This window comes from Mya arenaria, chromosome 7, assembly GCF_026914265.1.
Source record: "Mya arenaria isolate MELC-2E11 chromosome 7, ASM2691426v1".
NCBI classification, from domain to species: domain Eukaryota; kingdom Metazoa; phylum Mollusca; class Bivalvia; order Myida; family Myidae; genus Mya; species Mya arenaria.
In genome coordinates this window covers 61,528,548-61,555,983 of record NC_069128.1, presented here as the reverse complement: position 1 = coordinate 61,555,983, position 27,436 = coordinate 61,528,548, and the positions used below count along the sequence as shown (strand labels likewise).

At 32.8% G+C, this 27,436-nt stretch overlaps 1 protein-coding gene across 5 annotated transcripts in view; it reads left to right on the top strand.

The window, feature by feature from the left end:
- Positions 1-27,436, top strand: part of LOC128241720 (myosin-13-like) — a 257,756-nt gene that overhangs the window by 223,262 nt on the left and 7,058 nt on the right. For all 5 annotated transcript variants that reach the window (XM_052958769.1, XM_052958770.1, XM_052958772.1 and 2 more), the window contains 14 exons: positions 2,313-2,375; positions 4,769-4,831; positions 7,968-8,030; positions 10,424-10,486; positions 14,972-15,034; positions 15,274-15,336; positions 15,754-15,816; positions 18,052-18,114; positions 18,967-19,029; positions 20,581-20,643; positions 22,816-22,878; positions 24,923-24,985; positions 25,193-25,235; positions 26,729-26,826. In XM_052958769.1, coding sequence (XP_052814729.1) covers positions 2,313-2,375; positions 4,769-4,831; positions 7,968-8,030; positions 10,424-10,486; positions 14,972-15,034; positions 15,274-15,336; positions 15,754-15,816; positions 18,052-18,114; positions 18,967-19,029; positions 20,581-20,643; positions 22,816-22,878; positions 24,923-24,985; positions 25,193-25,235; positions 26,729-26,826 — 897 coding nt within the window. The remainder of the gene's footprint in view (positions 1-2,312; positions 2,376-4,768; positions 4,832-7,967; positions 8,031-10,423; positions 10,487-14,971; positions 15,035-15,273; positions 15,337-15,753; positions 15,817-18,051; positions 18,115-18,966; positions 19,030-20,580; positions 20,644-22,815; positions 22,879-24,922; positions 24,986-25,192; positions 25,236-26,728; positions 26,827-27,436) is intronic.

The window sequence follows — 27,436 nt, the reverse complement described above, 5'->3', positions numbered from 1 at the left end:
GATATTTAAAAGGATTTATAGATAGTAAATAAAGTCAACTCCTGTATTTTTCATTTCATCTCTTTCACCCAAGGTCCAATCTCTTCGATAGCATCTTAATCAATCGACACAATACATAAAAGACATAATCCATCATGACATAAGTTAATAACACACACCTGTTTACCTATGCTTTAAGTACCTTTTCCTTTCTTATTTTCATATAAGTGTGGATAAATATGATAAGTTTAACATTTAAGAAAAAACAAAAAAAACACTTTGAAATCAAACAGGATTCATTTTAAGGAAGGTCACTGGGTACACAAATATCTAACAGGCATGAAAGATATGTAAACTGCACGATGTTATAACAACATCCAATTGCGCCGTGCATGGAGTAATTCCTCCACTAGTGACTAGTATCAATACGCGTACTATAATATCATTATAGTGAAACTGAAATAAGAAAATGAAAGTGTAAGCAGACACTAAACCGTTACTTTTAGCATTGTCATTGTGGAGATGTGGTTTAATTATTAGTTCGTTATATTATGCTATCTAATGGAGTAGTATGGAAAGTGAATTAATACACAATCGAAGCTATTCGTATATCAAAATTAAAAAAAACAAACAACAACAACAACATGTGAGTTGATTAATATTATGATATTTAAGAAGCTATAAGAACTGAATGAAAAAAGTAATTAACCTACGAAGCTACATTTTTGTCAATTTTAAATATATATTATATACGAGGATCAGCATTCGTACTGAACACTTATTGTATTTAACTTGTGACAATTTTAAAAATTACAACAAGGGTTTGTTTATCTAGAAAAGTTGTGACCTTATTAAAACATTCTTAGATTTCTTATCATTCATATCGACATTCATCCTGATAACCATTGAAGTCAAACCTTTACAACATTTACGACAGTCCTGGCAAAAATAAAATGTATACAGGTTTGTAAACTTCAATGTATACATATTAATTATGCTATTTTTCGTTATCGGCATGTTTACCCAAGGACTCCAATATCAATAAGCTCATATCTAACGACCTTCGTTCTGCCTTCCTTTAGATGAAGATTTAAATGTTAGAACAGTATTGTTCTGTCCAATCTTCAGGACAGTGGCATATTCGGTTCCCTGTGATTATCATGGCTTATTGATACTTTCAGTGAAAGAAAACAGTGCAATGACTTTACTGGTTCAATATCTGATACGAAATAAAAACACCCTTAAATCGCTTTGCTGATCACTCGATCCTATATATCATTATCAGCGATCCTATGTTTGCTAATCAGCACGTACATCTTGACCTGGATGATACCAATATGCTTATAGATTGATTGTATCATTGTTCCCACCGAAAATCACTTTACATATCTCAAAATATAAAAAGGCAGGCACATCCGCCTAATTTAATGGATACTGTTCACATAGCGGAAGTCAAAACTAACAAACATTCGGGCGTCACAATATCAAGTACCCGCTCATGGTATGGACATATCCGATCCTTTGAAACAAATGCCTGCAACGTATTTACGTCATGCGATCATTCAAAACGTCCTAGTTCGTAAATAGCTTGAATAATTATATGCAGCATTCATTCGACCTCTTTGAAAACACGAGGCATTTTGAATCATATCCGGAGCAACACGACTATTTTCTATTTCAAATCTGTATATTAAAACATGAAATAGATCTAAAAGGGTAAGAGGGCGGAAACAAACATACAGCATATTCTATAAGATGATTTAATCTCTTACAATAGCCTTACACATCTTACAATATTCATATGAAAAACTACAGATACAAACTCAATAGCAAAAAATTAAAACATATTCCCCGTGTAATGGCACAATGTAAGCGCCAAAGACGTAGATTCCAAAAACAAAAAAATCACAAACAAGAAACATGAAACAACAGCACAAAAAACAGCACTAACAACACAGTGCTTACTTCAGAATTCTATTGATATTCGCAATATTGCATGTCAAACCAAATTCCTTTCTGTCATCTTCAATATCCCCATGGAATGTCCTCCCTTTCCATCATTGCCTTTAAGTATAGTCTTTACAAGACTTCGAAAGATCATTTTCTCATTTTGACTATGTGACGGTAAGGTGAAGGTCAATAATGAAAAGCTGTGATTGCACTTAATCTTAATGAACATTGTTGAGCATTACCTTTGTCAAACACTTCTGGCCTTCTTTATATGAAGAGCAAACTTTGATTTTACCGTTACCTGACATGCTGTCGTCTAGTTTTTATTGTCAGTCATTGTCATACATACAGATAAGTATGCATCATAATGTTCACGTTTTCAGACAAGGGAGAAGCTCTGTGATGAGCTGCAACAAGTAAAACAGAAACTTGATCATTCTGAAAAGGTAAGACATTTGAAAATTGTGTTAAGGAATGTTATATAACGTATCTTCAGGGATGGCACGTGCACTGAACCGTTTACAATTATATTTGGTAGACAACAAATGCATGAGTTACAGATATAGTCATGATAAAGAATAATCTTGATTTAAAGTTAAGGGTAAATGATAACAAAACAAAAAGATTTGCTCAATGAGCTATTTTCCAAAATGTATTACTAAATTAAATGCTATCACACGCCGCTTGACTCTCTATTCATATACTATATGTTCGTTCATGCGTGTGTGTGTGTGTGTGAGTGTGTGTGTGTGGGGTGGGTGGGTGTGTGCGTGTTCGTGTGTTACATGATGACCTCTTAAAACTGGAACAGACTGAGTGGCAAGAAGTCAGCAAAAAATAAACAATCCTTGCGAAAATAAATGTTGTGTAGGTGTGTAACATTGATATCAATGTATGAATGTCAATTAGCTGAATGGTCGATTGTAGAATTTTTACCACACGCCTATATTTACACCTCAACTTTCATTTCCTAAATGAATGGCCATCCAATTCCAAATATATTTTCCGATGAACGCAACAACTTCGGATATGTTCGGATAGCTAAACATCGCGTTTTAATATAAATTGATAATTGTCTATCTTGTTATTGTTTTGTCAGAAGGCCAAGGAAATCTTAACTCAACATGCTGAAAAGTGTTCATTTATGATTTTTAAATGTAACAAGTATTTGCGATGTTTCCTGTGTTATTGTGACGTATAATGATAAACTGTTTCCGTTTACCGTCGGGTCGTTCTATTTATCTGACGTGTGATAAAGAATAAATGAACGATTTGAAAGATGAGGCATATCTAACATTTCTGGAAAAATGTATTATGAGTTATAAACTATTGGTGCAAAGAAAAGTTATAAATTGCGTGATTGATGGCATTACCGGGCATCGCAGTTGGGCTGGTTCAAGCACGCGTGAAGTTCTTAACTACACACTTAAACCAACTCAACTGCGTTAATTTCTTAAATTATTTTCTATTGTCAAGAATAGAGCTCTATAACATCAAAACGTCGTAGATTTTTTAGTGATCAACATTACATATGCCAAATGAATGGATGGCGTTGGATGTAAGTGGTAAAATAATATACGCTAATATTCAGTATATATGTGGAATATGCTATAACAAGGACCAACGATTTTGTATCGACAACAACATAGTTACAGGATCATAACGGGGGTATCGCTTGAGTTGAAGTAGACTTGATAAAGCTCTTAGGACAGGGTCACCAGCATTTGGAATAAGTATTTTGAGTTCTTTATGGGCTTCGTACAGCTTGTTTTTGTGTTTTGCTAATTTAACTAGATTAGTTTTCTCATTCCTGAGCGTTCTTAACTTGCACCATTATGCTATCAGCTCGTTTACCTCAGCGAATGTTGTTTTCAATCCAGGGATCTCCTCATCTCAAATGAAAACTTGTCTGTTCGGTATACCACTTTTCGAGGAATCTGTTATTTCAAGAAATTTAATTTCAACATTATTATCACAGAGAGATTTCCAATTATAATTTGCATTCATACCTTGATGTGTTATTTTAGGTCGCCCTTGTCAAAAAGCCAGATATGACGATAACATGTTTTGGGGAATGTTTTGGTTTTAGGCAACTGAAAGCTCCACAGACGGGAAAATGATATATTACATTTTGGTCACAAAATGGATCTGCAACGCCACTAGAATGAATCAATGTTAGAAAAAAAGATAAGAGCAATAATGGACTTCGATGATTCAGTGGAATTAGTAGGAAGATCATTTATGAGTGACAGGGAAAACTGCACACATAAAGCTCATTGTTTTGCAGAACTGACTGCAAAAATCCTGCATTTGTATTTACAATACGCGAATAATGATCTGGTCATCAAAAAGATCATGTTTTTTCTTGACCTGTTGACTTAGAGAAAAAAGTGGTACAAAAGTAAGAACGATTGTGGTCCATTTTCACATACAGTACGTTTTACAGCGGCAACTTCCATCACATTAGGGGTACCATTAACGCGTTTTATTACATAGAGAAAACTAGCAACATCATTGTATGCAGATTGTGTCTGATCTCTCTCATCTTGGTTAGGCCATTTGGTGTATAGTTTGTATTTCATACGATATTACAGTTAATATATTAAACACAATATCCAATCATTTTACGTTTTCAGACCAGGCAGGAACTGTGTTATGAGCTGAAAGAAGTTAAAACAAAACCGTGATAATTCAGAAAAAGTGACACCTTTCACATACATGTTTATGAATTGTATAGTACAGTTATACATTGATAACACTTAGTATTGTGTCAATTGATATGGCTTTTCAATATACGCATTGCCATTTGTTCAAGTTTCTTTGACCTCTTTGCTTTCAGACAAGGGAGCGATTCGAACAAGATTTACAAAAAGCGAAACAGGACATAGATAAATCTGAAAAGGTAAGGTATACAATGTTGTACAATACCTGTATACATGTTATTTGTAAAACGAATAACTGAAATAAAGAAAATAAAAGAAAAAAGCTGTCAAGCATTTGAACTGATCACAATATATCAGTAATAGTTAGTTAAGTTATATAAATATGTTCAGATAGTGCATACTGATGATTTAGTGGAATTAGTCAGAAATCAATTGATTGTGATCGGGAAAACTGCTCACATATAGCTCATTTGTTGGTGAACTGGCTGCAAAACTCCTGCGTTTGTACCTACAATTTGCGAATTATGATCTGAGCATCAAAAAACTGATTTGACCTGTTTACTAAGAGGCAAAAGTGGTACAAAAGTAAGAACAATTGTGATCCAATTCCACAAAGTGACACAACCTTTTTTATCGGTAACTTCTATCACATTAAAGGAATTTCTCTGTTGATCCTCTCTTCTAGCAATTTTTTGTTTGTTTGCAGTTTTTGTCTGATCCCGCTCAGCTTTGTTAAGCCATTTGATGAAATTATCGGTCTAACTCGCTTGCGACGAGATCAGTCTAAAAATGTATGACTCGGCATAAAGGTGTAACAAATGATCGCTTTAAATTGTTTTCGTTAAATAACTTCAGATATAGCGATTTCTGTATCGATTTATGTACCAGTAGTCCTCTGTGGTTTAACTATGGTTTATAGGTCCGTGATTTATGTATATTGAATTAAAAATAAATAAAAATGTACATTAATTTTACTATATTCTTCTTCATATCTTAAATTCTGAACAATACAATTGTATTGTTTTATGTCACTGAATGCATGACTTGTGTTCTTTTTTAGTTGCTAAACTTTTAATACTAACATGCCACACATATATTAATGTTTTATGCAGTTTTCCTAAATCGTTAGTAAGGCTTAAGCCATTAATCATTAATTTCCGAACGAAATATGCCAATCTTTGATGTTAGCTTTTGTCAGCAATCTTCAATCATTGGTTTGCAGATATTTACCAAAAATTTGCATTTTCCAAGGCAAAAATAAAAAAAAGTTGTAATATTGGTAAATCTGTGAGAGTGCAGCTTTAATTTCTTATAATTTGGCGATTAATTCATGTTTACATATCATATATGTATTTCAAGAAATGGAACTTGATTGGATATTTTAAATATCAAAATATATATTTGATAATCCTATGTGAGTGTCAACAATTAAGTTTGTCAACGTTAATATACCATCCTCCACAGCTCCAACCCTGAAGAACACTCGCACACTATTGTCCCCCACCGCCCCTAAGGAAAGTCCCAATAAAATTTAAAACATTTGACCCTTAAACTACTTGTGAATCAGTGGTCGAAATTAGCACAAGCACGCAAGCCCTGTACTGGTAAAATGTCTTCCGGGCTTGCTCAAATTCTGCATTTTATAGAGTAGGGCTTGTTCAAAAATTTGATGCCAAGCAATATAAGAATTCGGGCTTGTTCATCCAAAAGTCTAATTTCGATGACTGGTGAATAATAATTTATAATTAATATACTGTCATTTAAACCTTAAAGTTGGTGAAATATAGCTGCATTTTTGACATACTAAAAAGTCATTAATAGCATAATTCTAGGCACCACCATACTTGTAAGTTTTCTTTTTCTAAGTCTAAATATAAGTTACTATGAAATGGCCTGATTTATTGCTTTTCCTATGTATTGAATGACTTCGTTCTTTGAAAAAGGCCTTTCATTGTTTTTATGATCGTTGTGGGAAACAGTGACACCATTCTGTGTATATCATACACTTGTCAGACACTTTTAAATGTCCCCACAGTAGAACTGCAGGAAAAACCTTGACACTACCTAGTACAGAAAAGATGCTACACTAAATATTAAAAGTTGTAAGTTTCTGGTTCTCAAGCTCTTCAAATTTGTTTAAATTATTACATATAGCTCGATATTTTTAGAATCATTCATTTTTTAAATTATTATCAAAGTGAAGAGTTTGATAAAGATTTAATTTAATACTTTCAATCAATAGCCTTTTTGATACTATAAAATATATTATTTTAATTAATTTTCCTCCAGAAACCATTCCCTTATATTATAACAAATTGTTCAATAAGGGTATGATTAAGTAAAATCTCCTATTATAAAGAGTACCATACATATTCATAAAAGAAACACAACTTTCACTGCACTACAATTAAAAGACAAAGCATTTGCAAAGCAAAGCATAACATTAGGTCTCTGACTAACTTAATTTAATGGATACTGTTCACATAGCGGAAGTCAAAACTAACAAACATTCGGGCGTCACAATATCAAGTACCCGCTCATGGTATGGACATATCCGATCCTTTGAAACAAATGCCTGCAACGTATTTACGTCATGCGATCATTCAAAACGTCCTAGTTCGTAAATAGCTTGAATAATTATATGCAGCATTCATTCGACCTCTTTGAAAACACGAGGCATTTTGAATCATATCCGGAGCAACACGACTATTTTCTATTTCAAATCTGTATATTAAAACATGAAATAGATCTAAAAGGGTAAGAGGGCGGAAACAAACATACAGCATATTCTATAAGATAATTTAATCTCTTACAATAGCCTTACACATCTTACAATATTCATATGAAAAACTACAGATACAAACTCAATAGCAAAAAATTAAAACATATTCCCCGTGTAATGGCACAATGTAAGCGCCAAAGACGTAGATTCCAAAAACAAAAAAATCACAAACAAGAAACATGAAACAACAGCACAAAAAAACAGCACTAACAACACAGTGCTTACTTCAGAATTCTATTGATATTCGCAATATTGCATGTCAAACCAAATTCCTTTCTGTCATCTTCAATATCCCCATGGAATGTCCTCCCTTTCCATCATTGCCTTTAAGTATAGTCTTTACAAGACTTCGAAAGATCATTTTCTCATTTTGACTATGTGACGGTAAGGTGAAGGTCAATAATGAAAAGCTGTGATTGCACTTAATCTTAATGAACATTGTTGAGCATTACCTTTGTCAAACACTTCTGGCCTTCTTTATATGAAGAGCAAACTTTGATTTTACCGTTACCTGACATGCTGTCGTCTAGTTTTTATTGTCAGTCATTGTCATACATACAGATAAGTATGCATCATAATGTTCACGTTTTCAGACAAGGGAGAAGCTCTGTGATGAGCTGCAACAAGTAAAACAGAAACTTGATCATTCTGAAAAGGTAAGACATTTGAAAATTGTGTTAAGGAATGTTATATAACGTATCTTCAGGGATGGCACGTGCACTGAACCGTTTACAATTATATTTGGTAGACAACAAATGCATGAGTTACAGATATAGTCATGATAAAGAATAATCTTGATTTAAAGTTAAGGGTAAATGATAACAAAACAAAAAGATTTGCTCAATGAGCTATTTTCCAAAATGTATTACTAAATTAAATGCTATCACACGCCGCTTGACTCTCTATTCATATACTATATGTTCGTTCATGCGTGTGTGTGTGTGTGTGAGTGTGTGTGTGTGGGGTGGGTGGGTGTGTGCGTGTTCGTGTGTTACATGATGACCTCTTAAAACTGGAACAGACTGAGTGGCAAGAAGTCAGCAAAAAATAAACAATCCTTGCGAAAATAAATGTTGTGTAGGTGTGTAACATTGATATCAATGTATGAATGTCAATTAGCTGAATGGTCGATTGTAGAATTTTTACCACACGCCTATATTTACACCTCAACTTTCATTTCCTAAATGAATGGCCATCCAATTCCAAATATATTTTCCGATGAACGCAACAACTTCGGATATGTTCGGATAGCTAAACATCGCGTTTTAATATAAATTGATAATTGTCTATCTTGTTATTGTTTTGTCAGAAGGCCAAGGAAATCTTAACTCAACATGCTGAAAAGTGTTCATTTATGATTTTTAAATGTAACAAGTATTTGCGATGTTTCCTGTGTTATTGTGACGTATAATGATAAACTGTTTCCGTTTACCGTCGGGTCGTTCTATTTATCTGACGTGTGATAAAGAATAAATGAACGATTTGAAAGATGAGGCATATCTAACATTTCTGGAAAAATGTATTATGAGTTATAAACTATTGGTGCAAAGAAAAGTTATAAATTGCGTGATTGATGGCATTACCGGGCATCGCAGTTGGGCTGGTTCAAGCACGCGTGAAGTTCTTAACTACACACTTAAACCAACTCAACTGCGTTAATTTCTTAAATTATTTTCTATTGTCAAGAATAGAGCTCTATAACATCAAAACGTCGTAGATTTTTTAGTGATCAACATTACATATGCCAAATGAATGGATGGCGTTGGATGTAAGTGGTAAAATAATATACGCTAATATTCAGTATATATGTGGAATATGCTATAACAAGGACCAACGATTTTGTATCGACAACAACATAGTTACAGGATCATAACGGGGGTATCGCTTGAGTTGAAGTAGACTTGATAAAGCTCTTAGGACAGGGTCACCAGCATTTGGAATAAGTATTTTGAGTTCTTTATGGGCTTCGTACAGCTTGTTTTTGTGTTTTGCTAATTTAACTAGATTAGTTTTCTCATTCCTGAGCGTTCTTAACTTGCACCATTATGCTATCAGCTCGTTTACCTCAGCGAATGTTGTTTTCAATCCAGGGATCTCCTCATCTCAAATGAAAACTTGTCTGTTCGGTATACCACTTTTCGAGGAATCTGTTATTTCAAGAAGATTAATTTCAACATTATTATCACAGAGAGATTTCCAATTATAATTTGCATTCATACCTTGATGTGTTATTTTAGGTCGCCCTTGTCAAAAAGCCAGATATGACGATAACATGTTTTGGGGAATGTTTTGGTTTTAGGCAACTGAAAGCTCCACAGACGGGAAAATGATATATTACATTTTGGTCACAAAATGGATCTGCAACGCCACTAGAATGAATCAATGTTAGAAAAAAAGATAAGAGCAATAATGGACTTCGATGATTCAGTGGAATTAGTAGGAAGATCATTTATGAGTGACAGGGAAAACTGCACACATAAAGCTCATTGTTTTGCAGAACTGACTGCAAAAATCCTGCATTTGTATTTACAATACGCGAATAATGATCTGGTCATCAAAAAGATCATGTTTTTTCTTGACCTGTTGACTTAGAGAAAAAAGTGGTACAAAAGTAAGAACGATTGTGGTCCATTTTCACATACAGTACGTTTTTCAGCGGCAACTTCCATCACATTAGGGGTACCATTAACGCGTTTTATTACATAGAGAAAACTAGCAACATCATTGTATGCAGATTGTGTCTGATCTCTCTCATCTTGGTTAGGCCATTTGGTGTATAGTTTGTATTTCATACGATATTACAGTTAATATATTAAACACAATATCCAATCATTTTACGTTTTCAGACCAGGCAGGAACTGTGTTATGAGCTGAAAGAAGTTAAAACAAAACCGTGATAATTCAGAAAAAGTGACACCTTTCACATACATGTTTATGAATTGTATAGTACAGTTATACATTGATAACACTTAGTATTGTGTCAATTGATATGGCTTTTCAATATACGCATTGCCATTTGTTCAAGTTTCTTTGACCTCTTTGCTTTCAGACAAGGGAGCGATTCGAACAAGATTTACAAAAAGCGAAACAGGACATAGATAAATCTGAAAAGGTAAGGTATACAATGTTGTACAATACCTGTATACATGTTATTTGTAAAACGAATAACTGAAATAAAGAAAATAAAAGAAAAAAGCTGTCAAGCATTTGAACTGATCACAATATATCAGTAATAGTTAGTTAAGTTATATAAATATGTTCAGATAGTGCATACTGATGATTTAGTGGAATTAGTCAGAAATCAATTGATTGTGATCGGGAAAACTGCTCACATATAGCTCATTTGTTGGTGAACTGGCTGCAAAACTCCTGCGTTTGTACCTACAATTTGCGAATTATGATCTGAGCATCAAAAAACTGATTTGACCTGTTTACTAAGAGGCAAAAGTGGTACAAAAGTAAGAACAATTGTGATCCAATTCCACAAAGTGACACAACCTTTTTTATCGGTAACTTCTATCACATTAAAGGAATTTCTCTGTTGATCCTCTCTTCTAGCAATTTTTTGTTTGTTTGCAGTTTTTGTCTGATCCCGCTCAGCTTTGTTAAGCCATTTGATGAAATTATCGGTCTAACTCGCTTGCGACGAGATCAGTCTAAAAATGTATGACTCGGCATAAAGGTGTAACAAATGATCGCTTTAAATTGTTTTCGTTAAATAACTTCAGATATAGCGATTTCTGTATCGATTTATGTACCAGTAGTCCTCTGTGGTTTAACTATGGTTTATAGGTCCGTGATTTATGTATATTGAATTAAAAATAAATAAAAATGTACATTAATTTTACTATATTCTTCTTCATATCTTAAATTCTGAACAATACAATTGTATTGTTTTATGTCACTGAATGCATGACTTGTGTTCTTTTTTAGTTGCTAAACTTTTAATACTAACATGCCACACATATATTAATGTTTTATGCAGTTTTCCTAAATCGTTAGTAAGGCTTAAGCCATTAATCATTAATTTCCGAACGAAATATGCCAATCTTTGATGTTAGCTTTTGTCAGCAATCTTCAATCATTGGTTTGCAGATATTTACCAAAAATTTGCATTTTCCAAGGCAAAAATAAAAAAAAGTTGTAATATTGGTAAATCTGTGAGAGTGCAGCTTTAATTTCTTATAATTTGGCGATTAATTCATGTTTACATATCATATATGTATTTCAAGAAATGGAACTTGATTGGATATTTTAAATATCAAAATATATATTTGATAATCCTATGTGAGTGTCAACAATTAAGTTTGTCAACGTTAATATACCATCCTCCACAGCTCCAACCCTGAAGAACACTCGCACACTATTGTCCCCCACCGCCCCTAAGGAAAGTCCCAATAAAATTTAAAACATTTGACCCTTAAACTACTTGTGAATCAGTGGTCGAAATTAGCACAAGCACGCAAGCCCTGTACTGGTAAAATGTCTTCCGGGCTTGCTCAAATTCTGCATTTTATAGAGTAGGGCTTGTTCAAAAATTTGATGCCAAGCAATATAAGAATTCGGGCTTGTTCATCCAAAAGTCTAATTTCGATGACTGGTGAATAATAATTTATAATTAATATACTGTCATTTAAACCTTAAAGTTGGTGAAATATAGCTGCATTTTTGACATACTAAAAAGTCATTAATAGCATAATTCTAGGCACCACCATACTTGTAAGTTTTCTTTTTCTAAGTCTAAATATTAGTTACTATGAAATGGCCTGATTTATTGCTTTTCCTATGTATTGAATGACTTCGTTCTTTGAAAAAGGCCTTTCATTGTTTTTATGATCGTTGTGGGAAACAGTGACACCATTCTGTGTATATCATACACTTGTCAGACACTTTTAAATGTCCCCACAGTAGAACTGCAGGAAAAACCTTGACACTACCTAGTACAGAAAAGATGCTACACTAAATATTAAAAGTTGTAAGTTTCTGGTTCTCAAGCTCTTCAAATTTGTTTAAATTATTACATATAGCTCGATATTTTTAGAATCATTCAATTTTTAAATTATTATCAAAGTGAAGAGTTTGATAAAGATTTAATTTAATACTTTCAATCAATAGCCTTTTTGATACTATAAAATATATTACTTTAATTATTTTTCCTCCAGAAACCATTCCCTTATATTATAACAAATTGTTCAATAAGGGTATGATTAAGTAAAATCTCCTATTATAAAGAGTACCATACATATTCATAAAAGAAACACAACTTTCACTGCACTACAATTAAAAGACAAAGCATTTGCAAAGCAAAGCATAACATTAGGTCTCTGACTAACTGATACATTCACTTAATCATATGACTGAAAATTTTCTTTCTAAAATTTCTTACTCAAGTTCTTCAACTTTCTTTAAAAATTACAAATTTGCTGTTAATTTAAAGAATTATCTTTTAGTGTTATCATTCTTTCACTGGCAGTTATCCGTGTACTGTTTATAACATCATTGTTATGTTAATAAGTCAATAAAATGTGGGCAAAAGTGAGTTTAATTACTATATATAATTGGTTCTCTCTTCGCTCGCTCCTCTTTTTGCTAAATGCAAAACAAATATTTTTATTATTATTTCGCTCGCTCGCCCCATTTTTTTTTTGGAAAACTCCGATGGACAAGTTATCAATTTTATGAGGCCTCATAAGGTAATAATTGCATGGTTTTAAATGTATTTATTATGGTTATAATATTTCAATTTCATTTAAACGTAATTACATTTTGCATAAGGGCACAGACTAATTGGAAACTGTAGAGCAAGTGTTTAAATGTCAATAGAACTTTACAAGTTGCCAAGCCAGACACAATTAGTTGTTGCTACGGTCTGAATATTGCACGGTCTGTTTGAATTGGGGCGACTGGTTTCAAGTGTCTGTCAACAAAGCATAGTGTTGTTCGACCAATAAGCTCAGAAAGCTAGTGCACCCATGAGATTCAGAGCCGCTGAGACCTTTAACAAAAAGCATCGCCAGCTGGAAGTCGGACTTGCTCCGGGCAATGGAATCGACAGTCCGATTAGGGGCTGTTGTTAATCTAAATAGAATGGCTTAAAATCTTTATTGTTTGCTTTGCCGTTTTTAATTTAAAGACACACGCGCGTTCGGACCTGTATATTTATTTATAATCACGAAGACAACCCTATATAATGTGTTGCATTAATCTTATTAGCATTTTTATCAACCTATAAACTTCTGAATCATGTCATCGAAATGGAGAACTTTGTTCCAATGTATGTTCAAGCGACTGGAAGGAAAACACTAAAACATTTGAATGTTTACAAATTTTTCTTAATTAGAAATTATATTTCATAAGACATTGTGGAAGTATATGTCACTGTGTTGTAGTGGCAACAAAATCGACTGCAAACTGAGATGGTCCCGATACAATTCCTTATATCAGCTCAGCATTTAGTCCCCTACCGGTTTCACCGGGGTGGGGACTAAAGGTTTACCCTCCGTCCTTTCGTCCGTCCTTCTGTCCTTCCCTCCGTCCACAAAAATCTCGGTCCTGAAAAAGGATCAAGGCTAGGTTAATGAAACTTAGTTTGTGGATAGAGGCAAAATATGGAAATTATGCCCGCTTGTTTATTTTTATCTTCAGACATAGAAATGGAGAGTTATGGCCCTTGGCTTAGTTAAAATGTAACCAATTTTCTCTTGTGATATCTCAAAAAGTATCAAAGCTAGGTTATTGAAACTTAGTATGTGGAATGAGGGCAACAATGAAATTATGCACATTAATTTATTTTTTCGTCAAGTTATGCAGGGTGATGGCCCTTGAAGTATTCAAAATTTAGCAGTTGACTGAATAAAATATCTGTCCTGGGATAACTCAAAAGTATGAAAGCTAGGTTGATGAAACTCAGTATGTGGAAAAAGAGCAATGTGTAGACTATGCACGTTAGTTTTTTTTTTCGTCAGGCAAAATTATGCAGAGTTAAGGCCATTGACTTATTTAAAACATAGTTGTTGACAGAAAAAAATCTCGGTCCTGGGATATTAACTCAAAAAGTACCAAAGCTACGGTAATTAAACTTAGTACGTGGAAAGAGGGCTATTCGGGGATAATGAACGTTAGAGTTTAATTTTGTCAGTCAAAGGTATGCAGGGTTATGGCCCTTGATTTATTAAAAATATAGCTGTTGACGGAAACAATTCTTTGGACAACTCAAAAAGTATCCAAGCTAGGTTTCTGAAACTTAGAATGTGGAAAAAGGGCAATATGGAAATCATGCACGTTATTTTATTTTTTTCGTTAGAAAGGTAATGCAGAGTTATTGCCCTTCACATTAAAAATACAGTCAATTTGGTCCTATGATAACTCAAAAAATACCATAGCTAGGTTAATGAAACTCAGTATTTGGATAGAGGGCAATACCTAAAAGTAGACATGGTGATCTGGTAGGTTTTTGGCCAAAACTGGTGCATTTGGTTTGATAAAGTTTACTGTAAATGCCTTAAGTTCACTATCACATGGGCATGGGTGATTTAAACAGCTTTGATTTATTGTCAGGATTTGTTAAAATGTTCATGGAATTCTCTAACGTTTTCAGATAAGAAATCAATTGAGTTACGATCTAAGCCTAGTGAAACAGGAGCTCAATTGGTCAGAAAAGGTGAGACCTTTTAAAGATATTAGTATAATATATATATATATATATATATATATATATATATATATAGGGATAGAACATGAGCTTTGTCCTAACCTTACAGCAAAGTATATGTAAATTTGAAAGTCAGAAGTACATTAATATAAGTGTTCGATATAATCAGCATAGCCAATCTTCTATAATGTATGTACTATACAAATTATTTAAACTACTCACTTTATGATTAGCATATATGCTTTCAGACTAGAATGGAGTTCGATGAAGATTTACAGCAAGCGAAACAAAACTTATACGAATCTGAACAGGTACAAGCAATGTCATACATTAAAACATGGAACAGTTGTCGAGAATTTAAATGAACATATACTAGTATACTTTACATTTCCATGAACTGTCACAGAATCTTTATCATAAGTACTTGAACTAGTCTTTTCTTGCACACTAGATATGCATTTGAGGTGATTCTGACCGTGCACAACAACGCGCAGCCTATAATTTCGTTTATTGTATAATTGATGGAATATAGAGTGTGGGATTTTGAAAGAGAGCAGTTAAATAAATATTTTCTTCTGAAAATTAAATCACAAAATAAAAAATAAAAATCCATTAAACTCATGATATCAGATAAAGAGTTTTGTGTTATCAATGTAATTACTCATTTGAACTACAATTGCGATTGATGTATTACTACAAACAAGATGACTTTTCATCTGCACTTCCAGGTTAAGAATGAGATCGAAAAAGAGTTAATCCAAGCGAAACAGGGATGCGAAAAGTCTGAAAAGGTAAGGGCAAAATGATTTACAATAACAATAAAGTATGATAAATATAAATTGATGGAAACGAAATATACAGTTGTGAAACTGTAAATGCTACATATTAACGATCGTTTATTTTGAAGTTCAAACACGTATATGCTTATCTGTATGTTTGATCATATAGCGTCGTTGCGATATATTTGTAATGAATACTATATTTTTGAAAAAAGGGCAATGCATCATAACCTTGTTTTTCAGTCCATGCCTTAAATTTAAAGAAAATGGAAAAAAACAATATTAATAACATTTTAGAGATGATGATTTATATCGGACATAGGATTTATACATTGTTCACAATCGTTATACAGATTTTATTTAACATTTGGTTATATTTCGTGTTTTGAGACGTTACAGAAATGTGTGTAGAAAGTGTAAAATGATACTTAGTCAAACCTTTTCTGATTTAAAGTAACTCATGCGTTACAAAATCTTTATTTGTTGTTTGATAAGGAAGCTACAGCTACAGCGTAGGAGGGAGTTTTCAATGATCAAAAAAGTAACTTATCGTACATATACACAAGGAAAGAATTTAACAAACGCAAGCATTAGTCTATCCTGCATCGCAAAGTTCAGATTTATGATAAGCTTTTTAAGTAATCGTTTTTGCTATACGCATCATTGTTTTTTTATCTCATTGCTGCCATTTGTCTTTTTACCCTTTACCATTCATTGTCAGGGAACATTGATTTTTAAACTCCTCATTGACAATTGTATATGTTTACTAAACTCATTATTGCCACCGAAATATTTTATCTTCATACATCGATCTTTTTTGACTTAATACATCATTGCCATTAATTGTGTCTACTTTCTCAGCATTGTCATTCAGCTACGTTTACTTTAATCATCATTGCTATTGGTGTATGCTTGCTAAATTGATCATTGTCAATGGTATATGTTTACTAAACGAATTTTTGCTATTTGTTTGTGTAAACTAAACTTATCATCGCCATTGGTCTATGTGTAGAAACTAATAATTGCCATTGTTATATGTTAATAAAACTCATAATTGTCATTAGTCTACGTTAATTCAACTTATCATTGCCATTGACCTATGTTTACTTAACTTGTCAGTGCTTGTGGTATATGTGTACTGAACATATTACCGTCATTGGTCTAAGCATTCTTAAAATATCATTCTTATAAATCTTTTGTTACTGGAATATGTTAACACCACTCATTATTTCCATTGGTCTATTATGTTAACTCAATTTATCATTGCCATTACTCTATGTTTCCCTTATTAGTTGTATCAGTCAGTTGTATTGGTGTATGCGTACTAACTTATTTTCAGCATTTGTATATAAACACTAAACTTATCAGGCCATTTGTCTATGTTTACTTAAATCATCATTGCCATTGATAGATGTTTACTTTAAACAGTATTGCCATTGTTTTTATTAATTCAACTAATCATTACCATTAACCTGTGTGTACTTAACTCTTCAGTGCTAGCGGTTTATGTTTACTTAACGTATTATCGCCATAGTTCTATGTTTATTAAACTCATCATTGTCATAAGTCTATATATGGTGATCATTATCATAAACTTATCATTGCCAATATTATATATTCACTAAACCCATTATTGACATTGGTCTATGTTTCCTTCAATTGTCAACGCCATTTGTCTATATTTATTAAACTCATAATTGCAATTAGTCTTTATTCACTCATCATTGCTATTGGACTACCTTTTAAACTCGTCATCACCAATGGTCCATGTTTACTAAGGTCGGCATTGCCATTGGTCTGTTTTCTAAATTTATCATTGTCAGTGGTCAATGTTTACCAAACTCAGCTTTTCAATTGATGTATGTTTTCATAACTCACCATTGCCATTGGTCTTCTTTAACTAAACTCATCATTGGCACTGTTTTGTACAATTATCATTAACGTTGGTCTATATTTACTAAAATAATTATTTCCATTAGTTTATGTTTACTCAACCTACTATTGCCCTTAATTTCCCTAAGTGCATCATTTCCATTATTTACGAAACTCATCATTGCCATTTGTTTGTGTTTACATAGCTATTTTTGCCATTTGTCTAGATTTACACACCAATATCGTTGGTCTTTATACAATAAACATCTCATTGATATCAAACATATAATTGATATCAATTTATGTGAACACTTCACATCATTGTTATATGGGTACTTATTCTGCTATTATGATACTTCATCTCTTTGTTTTTAGACAAAAGATGGGTTGCAGCAAGAGAAACTGCATGCCAAAACGGGCCTAGACAAATCTGAAAAGGTAAGATAATTTATATGTCATATGATGCACATTGGCACAACAATTGTTAAAATGATAGTTCTTAAACCTAAGAAATATTATTTCCTTTTACAATCTGCTTTATGTTTATCATAAATGATATTAAAGCTGCACTCTCACAGATATACCATTTTTACAACTTTTTGTTTTTGTTATTGTCTTGGAAAGAGCAATGTTTTGCCTTTATATCTGCAAACCAATAATATAAGATTGCGGATAAAAATCAGATCGTAGATTTTCATATTTCTGTTCGTAAATTAATGCTTTAATGGCTTAAACCGTTACTAAAACTAAAAAAAAAAACGCATAAAACATCAAATTGTTTTAAATATACAACCAAAAGACACAAAAACACTTAAATTGTCGACTGGCGATTACGCTGAAAGTGCAAATGTTTTTTAACCAAACTCTGATAAAATGTTCGTTCAAAAAAAATCATATTTCTATTTAATTGCTAAAATACAGTCAATTCAAACTTTTCAGGTGTCAAGTTTCAATTTTACGGAATATTACAGATAATGTTTACCATACAGATCACATATTGAAAACATACTATCACGTTGTCAAACAATAACGGAACTGAAATTGATGCTGAAGCAAGATAAACAAAACCTTATTATTCAGAAAGTGTGAAATAAACATGATGAAACATTTTTCTTACAGACTTACACTGATAGTAATACTTACAATATACATCAGTGATATAATTAAAAAAGAGAGATAAAACCCATTGCAAAAGTTAAAGCAATTACATGTGTTCAATTTGTTTTTTAAATTTTATCCACAATTGCGATTGGTATATTACCACAATTGACTTTTCATCTGCTATTCCAGATAAGGAATGAGATCGAAAAAGAGTTACTGCAAGCAAAACAAGGATGGGAAAATTCTGAAAAGGTAAGGGAAAATTATTTACAATTCCAAATAACACCGCAAATATATTGAAGACAACAAAACAGTGTGAAAAATGTGAAATACCTAAATTTCGAACCCGCATATTTTCAAAATATCTGATACGTGTATATTTTAATATAATATTGAAGCATATATCGTCGTTACGAAACTGTTATAATGGAATATATTTTTTGAAAAAAAAACTTATCCATCATAATAGATATTTTTTTTTATTTTTATTCATCGGTCCTGTCCTTAAAAAAACGTAAAAATTCAGCAATTAAATGTACACACAAATGTGTAGAAATAATAATATTATTTCAGAGATGATAAATAATATGTGACATTTGAATTATATAGTTTTTATTGTCGTTATACAGATTTTATAATTGGTTATATTTGTGTTTACAAAACCTGTGTATACTGATACTAAGTCAAACCTATTATGATGTAAAGTTAGTTACGTGTTGCACAATCTGTATTTGTTATTGGACAAGGTAGTAGCAACGTAAAGAGCTTATCAATGAGCAAAATGAATGTAAGACTCATCGTGCATATATACAAGGATAGAACTTGATAAAAACATTTTCAAATTTATGCTGTATCACACCGTTTAATATGTTTGTAATCATTGGTAGTAGTCGATTTGTTATACGCATCATCGCGTTTGATTAATCAATATTTTCTTATTGTTGAAATGTGTCTATGAACAAGAAACTCCTCATTGTCAATGACCATTATTTTATAAACTCCTCATTGTCAATGGTATATGTTTGCATTATATATGCCACCGGTTTATATTCACTCAATTTATCTTTGCTACTAACCTGTCTACAAACCCTTTGTAGCATTGTCTTTTGGCTACGTTTAATTTATTCACCATTGTTATTGGTCTATTTATACTAAATACTAATCATTGCCATTGATATATGATTACTAAACTCATTTCCATTGTTTGTTAAACTTATCATCTCCATTGACCTATGCTTACCAAATGTATCATTGCCATAAGTCTATGTTAACATAACTCAGCATTTTCATTGTACGACACTCACCATTGCTATTGATCTGTTTTCTTATTTACCATTGCCAGTGGTCAATGCTAACTAAACCCAGCATTGCCATTGATTTATGTTCATTCAACGTCATCATATGTTTACTAAACTCATTTTGCCATTGGTAACCAAGTCAACGCTTTGCTATTTGTGTAACACAATGCGGTCTTGCATATTTACGTGATCACATATTAGGGAAAAACCTGTGCTGCGATGGTGAGATCACGTGTATATGACATAAGCTAAAATACTGTGCTTCGGGCCGCCTGTCCGTAGTTTTTAGAGAGTCTGGGTTTGACTTCCAAGCTGGAGAGTCAGCATCATTCATCCTCTCTATATTGGTAAAATAAAATGGAGAAACGTTTGAGTGTGTGTGTGCTTTAACAACGACATGCGGCTGTGGGTACGAATGTGCTACATTTGTTTATGTTAACTCCATACATAATTGGTACATGTTTACTTATACTGCTATTTTTATGCTTCTTCTCTATGCTTTTAGATGAAAGATGGATTGCAGCATGAGTTACTGAAAGCCAAAATAGACCTAGACAAATCTGAACAGGTAAGATAATCTCGTTATGTCTTATGATGAAAATTCGCATAACCAAAGTAAACCTAAGGCATACGTTTTATATTCTGATGTATGCTTTTCATAAAATTATCAATAGTTATCAACATGTTGGGTTTACTTTATCTGAAATTACACATCCAATAATAAAAATGATAAAAATCAATAGCATAATAGGATTTGCTTCGCTTTATCTTAAATCTGTAGAATGTTCCATATCAAATGTGTTAGTACAATGTACAAAGATATAGCATATTATATACATGTTAAATGTGGGACTTATACATTTGACAGAGTAGTAAATATCAACGTTTCATAGTTAAGCACATACATATAATATATTTCTGAGATGGGAAGCCCAATGATGTAACAAGGAAAAATGACAATACAATTTTGAGCAGTATGTTTTACATTCAAATGATTTATACCTTTTCCAAGCAAGAACAAGCTTTTTTCAACACCGTTCCCATTGTGATTTATTTACATAGTGAAGGTCAGAGTGAATAGAGTCGTCAATTTAATCGAAAAGCACTTTAAAGATTTATATACTTCATGTGTGTATCCATTGAAATAAATAACATTACAATTGTTACAATTGCTGATTCTAAACATATATCCAATGTAGTTTAGGACATATATCATAACATCCTATTAATAAAAAAATGGCACCTACAACATCGACTTTGATAATCCACAGGATTGTGTAACGTAGTTTGCTTTGTCTTTCATTATTAATATTGCTCTTTGTAAAGGGCATGATAAATGATAACATAACTCAATCATGATCTTTATTCATTACGTATTCTGGAAACTCTACGATGATGCCACATGCGTTAAGATAACTGCATAAGTGTAATCTACTAACTGTATATCTCTTTAAATACTTTCGTAAAGTAATTTGACTTTGATGCCTGCAAAGTCAGCAATTTTAATTGAGTTCAAATAATTCAAGATTCAATGAAATACCACTGTTTGTCTACAGTATTATCTCTGAACAGTATTGAAAATCGACAGCTGCGACTTATTTAAGAACACACTTTGAACCTAAAAATACATTTTGTTATACGATTACATATCACTATAAAACAACTTTCGTTTGACTGGACTTTTCAGATTTTCACTTAGAAACAAATGCCTAAATTCTAATAATAGTTATCATGTGATGAACAAGTATTTTACTTAAAGGCAGTGGAAAATTCATATAGACAGCAAAAGCATGATTTTTTTTCAATTGTTACAATAAACATTGGTATAGAACTCTTCTCATACAAAACATAAGTTGTTGACTAAGCTAATTTCTCGGTCAATACTGATATTTTGTTCCACATGGCAGCATGTTTTACAACTAATGCGTAGATAATTTGATCAATATTCACTAGAAGAAGGTCCTAACAACCAAGGCCCTGCCTTCTCAACAAAGGATTTATGTTAATGGAAAGGAAGTACATAAATCATAACGAATACGTCTTAGATCCGCGCTATATAAATATTCCTTTATATGACTAATTAACGTATCACAAGACGTTATGTTAGCCGTCAATGTCATCACCTAATTTTTTACCAGCTACGGCCAACCGATGCGATAGCGTGATGCATGTTTAGCGGTGAAATATTTAATTTTATCATTGAAATGGAAAAAGTTCAAATATATTTTCACAATCAGAAGTGAACGCAATAACAATTAAAACCTCATTCAAAATCAATGGTAGTTACATTCCCGTTGAATAAAACTGAATGTCTCATGGACTATGAATATGGTTCGGGAAACATCAAAACTCATGAAGTATGAAATGTATTTTGCATGGGCGTTTCTAAAACGTTTCCAATGCATTGTTAATAACGTACTAACAAGTTGTCAAACAATAACGGAACTGAGTATTGTGATGAAGAAAGTGCAACAAGACCTTGATAATTAAGAAAGAGTGAAACATTTAACATGCATGCTTATACATTTATCTTACAGACTTCGCAGGTTAACATTGGTAATATTATTTAAGTAACACATCAGTAATGAAAATAAACTACAGGAACAAGAAACCTCGCAAAAAGCAAAAGCAATTGTATATGTGTGATTAATTATTTTTCAGCTTTAAATTTATATTTCAGTATTTTTGCGTTTGGTTTAAAACTTCAAATTTCATTATGTTTAATCTGTTCCTCTTTCAGGTAAAGCATGCGATCGCCACAGATTTACTAGAATGGAAACAAGGATGTGGACTTGCTAAAATGGTAAAGACCAAAAGAACTGGCCACTGGATTTATACATTTTCAAAGTCCATATATATATTTTATTTAACATTTGGTTTTATTTCGTTGTTTTTTTTAAAGACAGGTTGAACTCAAATTTGAAAATGTTTTGATAATTAATTTTAATGGTTAGTACACTTGTGTATTACTGGCTTTATCAACATTTAAAGCTGCGTTTATGTAAAATGAATTAAGATTGTTTGCCACTTGTGTTCGGTCTGTGGTGAGTTCCGTGTTATCATAAGTATGATTGGATTATTTGACTTGTTTTTTCGAGATAAAAAAGGTTGAATCGTAGGCCAAAGTTTCATGAGCCAAGTCACTTCACTGACATCATCAAAGACTTGGAAATCCCGTAATGGTTCATCAGACAATTCACGGCTGAAGCTGCAGAATCAATTATTTTATAGGATCTTAAATGTTTTTCTTTCTGAATAAGTAAAAGACAATGTTCAATATTATAACAATCACCAAGATCACAGTTAAAATTTATGATTTTCATTAAATGTACTTTACTTTTTGTGTATCAAATCAATTAGTGTTGGACTCTGCTTTTTGGTAAAACAAGATACCCCTTATACAATATTAGTCAAATTGAAATTAGCACTAAATTAATCTCACACGGAGCACTTTCTGTTCAAGAAGGCCACCATATATGTTGCCTTTACATATCATATGATTACACTTTGAGTACATTTTGTCTAAAACAGTTTGTTAAAGCTATTTCGAATATGGTATAAGACAGTGATGGTGGTTGACATGAAATATCCCATTTTCGTTTGTTCATGTAAAGTGCGAGACACATTAACTCCATGCTTTTACTTTTAAGGGTTGCATTTCTCTTGTAAGAGTGATCACCCCGGAAAAAAATCATGAAACATCCTCCTTGATCGTCTCTGTCTTTTTGTTTTAAACGGTATCCATCTTTGTGAAAAATGTCTAGCTTAGTTTCTGCTACCTTTTACATGTCCGTCATGAAGGATTTGTTGAAGATTATCAGCGAATACTGTTAATGTATAAATATGATACTGCTTGTTATTTGGGGTGGTTCTGTTTAAAACTTTTTGCTCTTCGAAAATGTTGTTTTTATTGTTTTTTCTCAAACAAGTGGTTGTATTATCGGAGAAAATGCTATCCCTTCTTCAAACAATCTTCCTCTGGATCTGGTGGTGTTGTTTAGCTATTATTCACAGTTCTGTAGTCGGAATGAGTCCAATGAGCGCCTCTGTTGTTTGATTGTTTGGATGTTTGGCTAAGTATCGTCAAAAAGGTCGAACAATAAGTTTTCATATGGTAAAAGTATTTATTCTGGTTATTTTGTGAGTTGGAGATTATTCTATTTTCTCTGGAATACACTTTATACAAAAGACAACAGGAAATATATCAAAATGCCAGACTTTAAATTTCAAGTTATCTTTCAGTGAAATGTAAGAACACTTTTAATGGGTCCATATTAGACACACTTCATATTTCAGTAGCCTGCGGTTTTCGTTAACATGTTATAACGAACACTGCTGTGATACTATTTAGGGGGATTGGTCCACAATTTGGCTGAATGTCACAACTTTTACAGCTTTTACAAGTGTTTATATGTTGCTTTTTTCGTGTTAAACCTTTCCTCCTGGGCACAGCAATCGTTGTTTTATCCCACCCACCCCTCTCACGAGGCTTGTCTTCCAGTGAAGTGTGCGGATGTCGCTCGTTTCGGGGATTTTGGCCATGGTGTATTATTCTGGAAGTGTTTATTAAACTGTTGAGTCTTGTTTGATTAAAAGTGTTCGTATAATCAAATAAAAAGCCTTAGAAAAGCAAACCGATGTAAAACACCGCCATCTTGTTACTGAGCACTCAGCATAATCTGTTGAAAGCACGCGTACTGTGATCCTTGGAGTATAATTACAATCGTTTGTTACAAAACAATTAAAAACAAACACTCAGGCACAGTTGTGTTTTAAATTTTTTTGTTTAAGACCGACTCAATACTTATACTATACAAGATTATTAAAAACTGTCGTTCTGTTTTTAGGCACGACAAAATGTCGAGGACGAATTAGAGCGAACGAAAAAGGAACTAGATCTGTATCAAAAGGTAGGCTTTGTTGACAATGGCTAATACTCAAACCATTGCACGGGCAGAACATAGCACTATTTTACTAATTTGACTAAAGAATATTTATAAACAGCGATAAATGCACCGTCTAAACATTATGTATATAGTGTGTATATTATCTTTTGTGTCTATTCATTTAAAGCATTTCATATACTTTCATGCATTTGATTATTTGCATCTTTAAAGGAAAGGGCGATCCTCCAAGCACACTTCAAAGATCACTTGAACTGTAAGTTCATCTTTAAGTTATTTAAAAGCATGTACCTATACAACAAATCATTTAAAACGCATTATGAATTTTCCGTTGATTCTTTCAAAATGTATAATGTATAATGAACATTTATTGTATGCCTATCAAATTCCCTTTCCATATCCAACAGTTAAAATACAGCACGCCGTATTGAAGAATCCGTATTATCATACTGTCGTTTTCTGATTTCGTATCATGCGTGTACCGTGTGTAATCTCAGAACTACTTTGAACGTTGCTAAAAATAGCGTCACCAAAAAATAAACTGGTAAAACCTGTCAACTTTTAAATACATAAAATTGTCTATCTTTACTCACGCTCCAGACGCATGTAAATATTCAGGAACATGGTTCGTTAAAGAACCATGAGGATAAGCACGAAGCAGAGAATATTTTTCAAACTATCTAGACAGATACTCCAGTGAACTAGTTGTTTTCCATTTCGAAGTTCATAAAAGGTTGCATTATCAATGTTTATTATCATAAATATGAGCAGCTTGCCAATACAAAGAAGAATGCGAGTTCGCTTCATCGATAGAATAAGCGATTGACTCACGAACTTACCTCAATTCTGCATATAATGATCGTCAAGAAATCCCACGAATATTTATTTTGTTAAAAATGGCCGCGTTACGTCTACAGGAAATGACGATTGGTGTATACTCGTAAAATAAGTACCATGTTTGTGTTGTTGTTTTTTGTGCTGTGACATTTAATAATTGTTTTCGTATTAGCAATTTGTTAATTTTGCTAAAAAAAAAAAAAAAATTCTCATTTTGCTCAATAAAGTGAATTCTGTAACTTCTGACATCGTTTGGCTGTAGTAGCCTCCCTTGACCTCATTACACAAAAACTACGTAACACATTCGAATTCATACGCGCACTTGACAGATGGCGGTATATTTAAATCAAATTGAAACCGAAAAATAAAAAGGAATAATTAAATAGGCAGGTATGTAATAACTGGAATACTACGATAAAACGATGTTCTGGTGACATGCATCACGTCCCGTTCGGTAAGTAAACATGTATCCGTCTCGACCTTTGTCTCGACGGATACGTGTTGACACACCGAACTCGACGTGATGCAGGTCACCTGAAAAGCTTCCTATCATAATATCCCCTATATGTTATATTCCTGCTCGAGTAAGTCGTAATTGGTTTTAATGAGTTTTAAGAAAATTTTAGTCTGTTAATTAGAATTTGTTATTGTCTGTGTCGGCTGCTTTGATTTGATTGTGATGTTTGTAATAAAACGTGTTCGCATTACATGAGGTATGTGTGTGTGTGTGCTTGCGTGTGTGCGTGCGTCCGTGCGTGTGTGCATGCGTGTTTGTTTGTGTGTACTTGTGTGTACGTTTACGTTAGTGTACGTTTGTGGGTCTATACGTGCGTACGCGTGTGCGTTAATGGGGTGTATGCGTGCGTTCTTGCGTGCGTATGTTGTTATTAATACCAGTTAGTTTGTTTTAAGGGACACAACCAACTGGAGGGTTAGAGGTGAAGATCAGCTTTGATACCTCCGTTCCTATCATCAAATTGGATTATACATTCCTGGATGGCTTTCAGACGGTAATGGGGTTTGTGTCAATGTATATTTGTCAATGATGGATTTTAAGCTAACACACCTTGCAAAACTTTTAATATTCCTTAGGCGTACGAAATATGTGTGTTTCGGGTCAAGACCTAACCCAAATTCTGCCCAATTTTTCATGCCCCACGAAATTTCTTTCCGGTCAAGTTGTTAGCGCTTATATATATTATTTCTATTTAAGTTTAAATTTACAATTTAAATGATACAACTATTAAACTTTTAATATATATATATATATATATATATATATATTCAGTGCTCAACAAAATTACAAAATATGACAAACGCTAATTTGATTAAACAGCAAGAAACTGTGGCTGCGTTCGTGTATATCAAGCCCGTTCTTGGTCAGCACAGTGTCGGCATTTATGAACGTATAAGGTCGTATTGGAAGACTAATTCAGCACATTGCTTTATAATAATACAATGAAAAATACAGGGACAAACCCAATATCCAAACAATGCAATCAAGTTTAAAAGCAAAATGCAAAAGCACAAAAAACTTTAAACCAGATCCACACTACGGATAAAAGAACACAATCATAGACGACTGTTTTATCTTCAAATAAAATGGACGTTTAAAGAAGC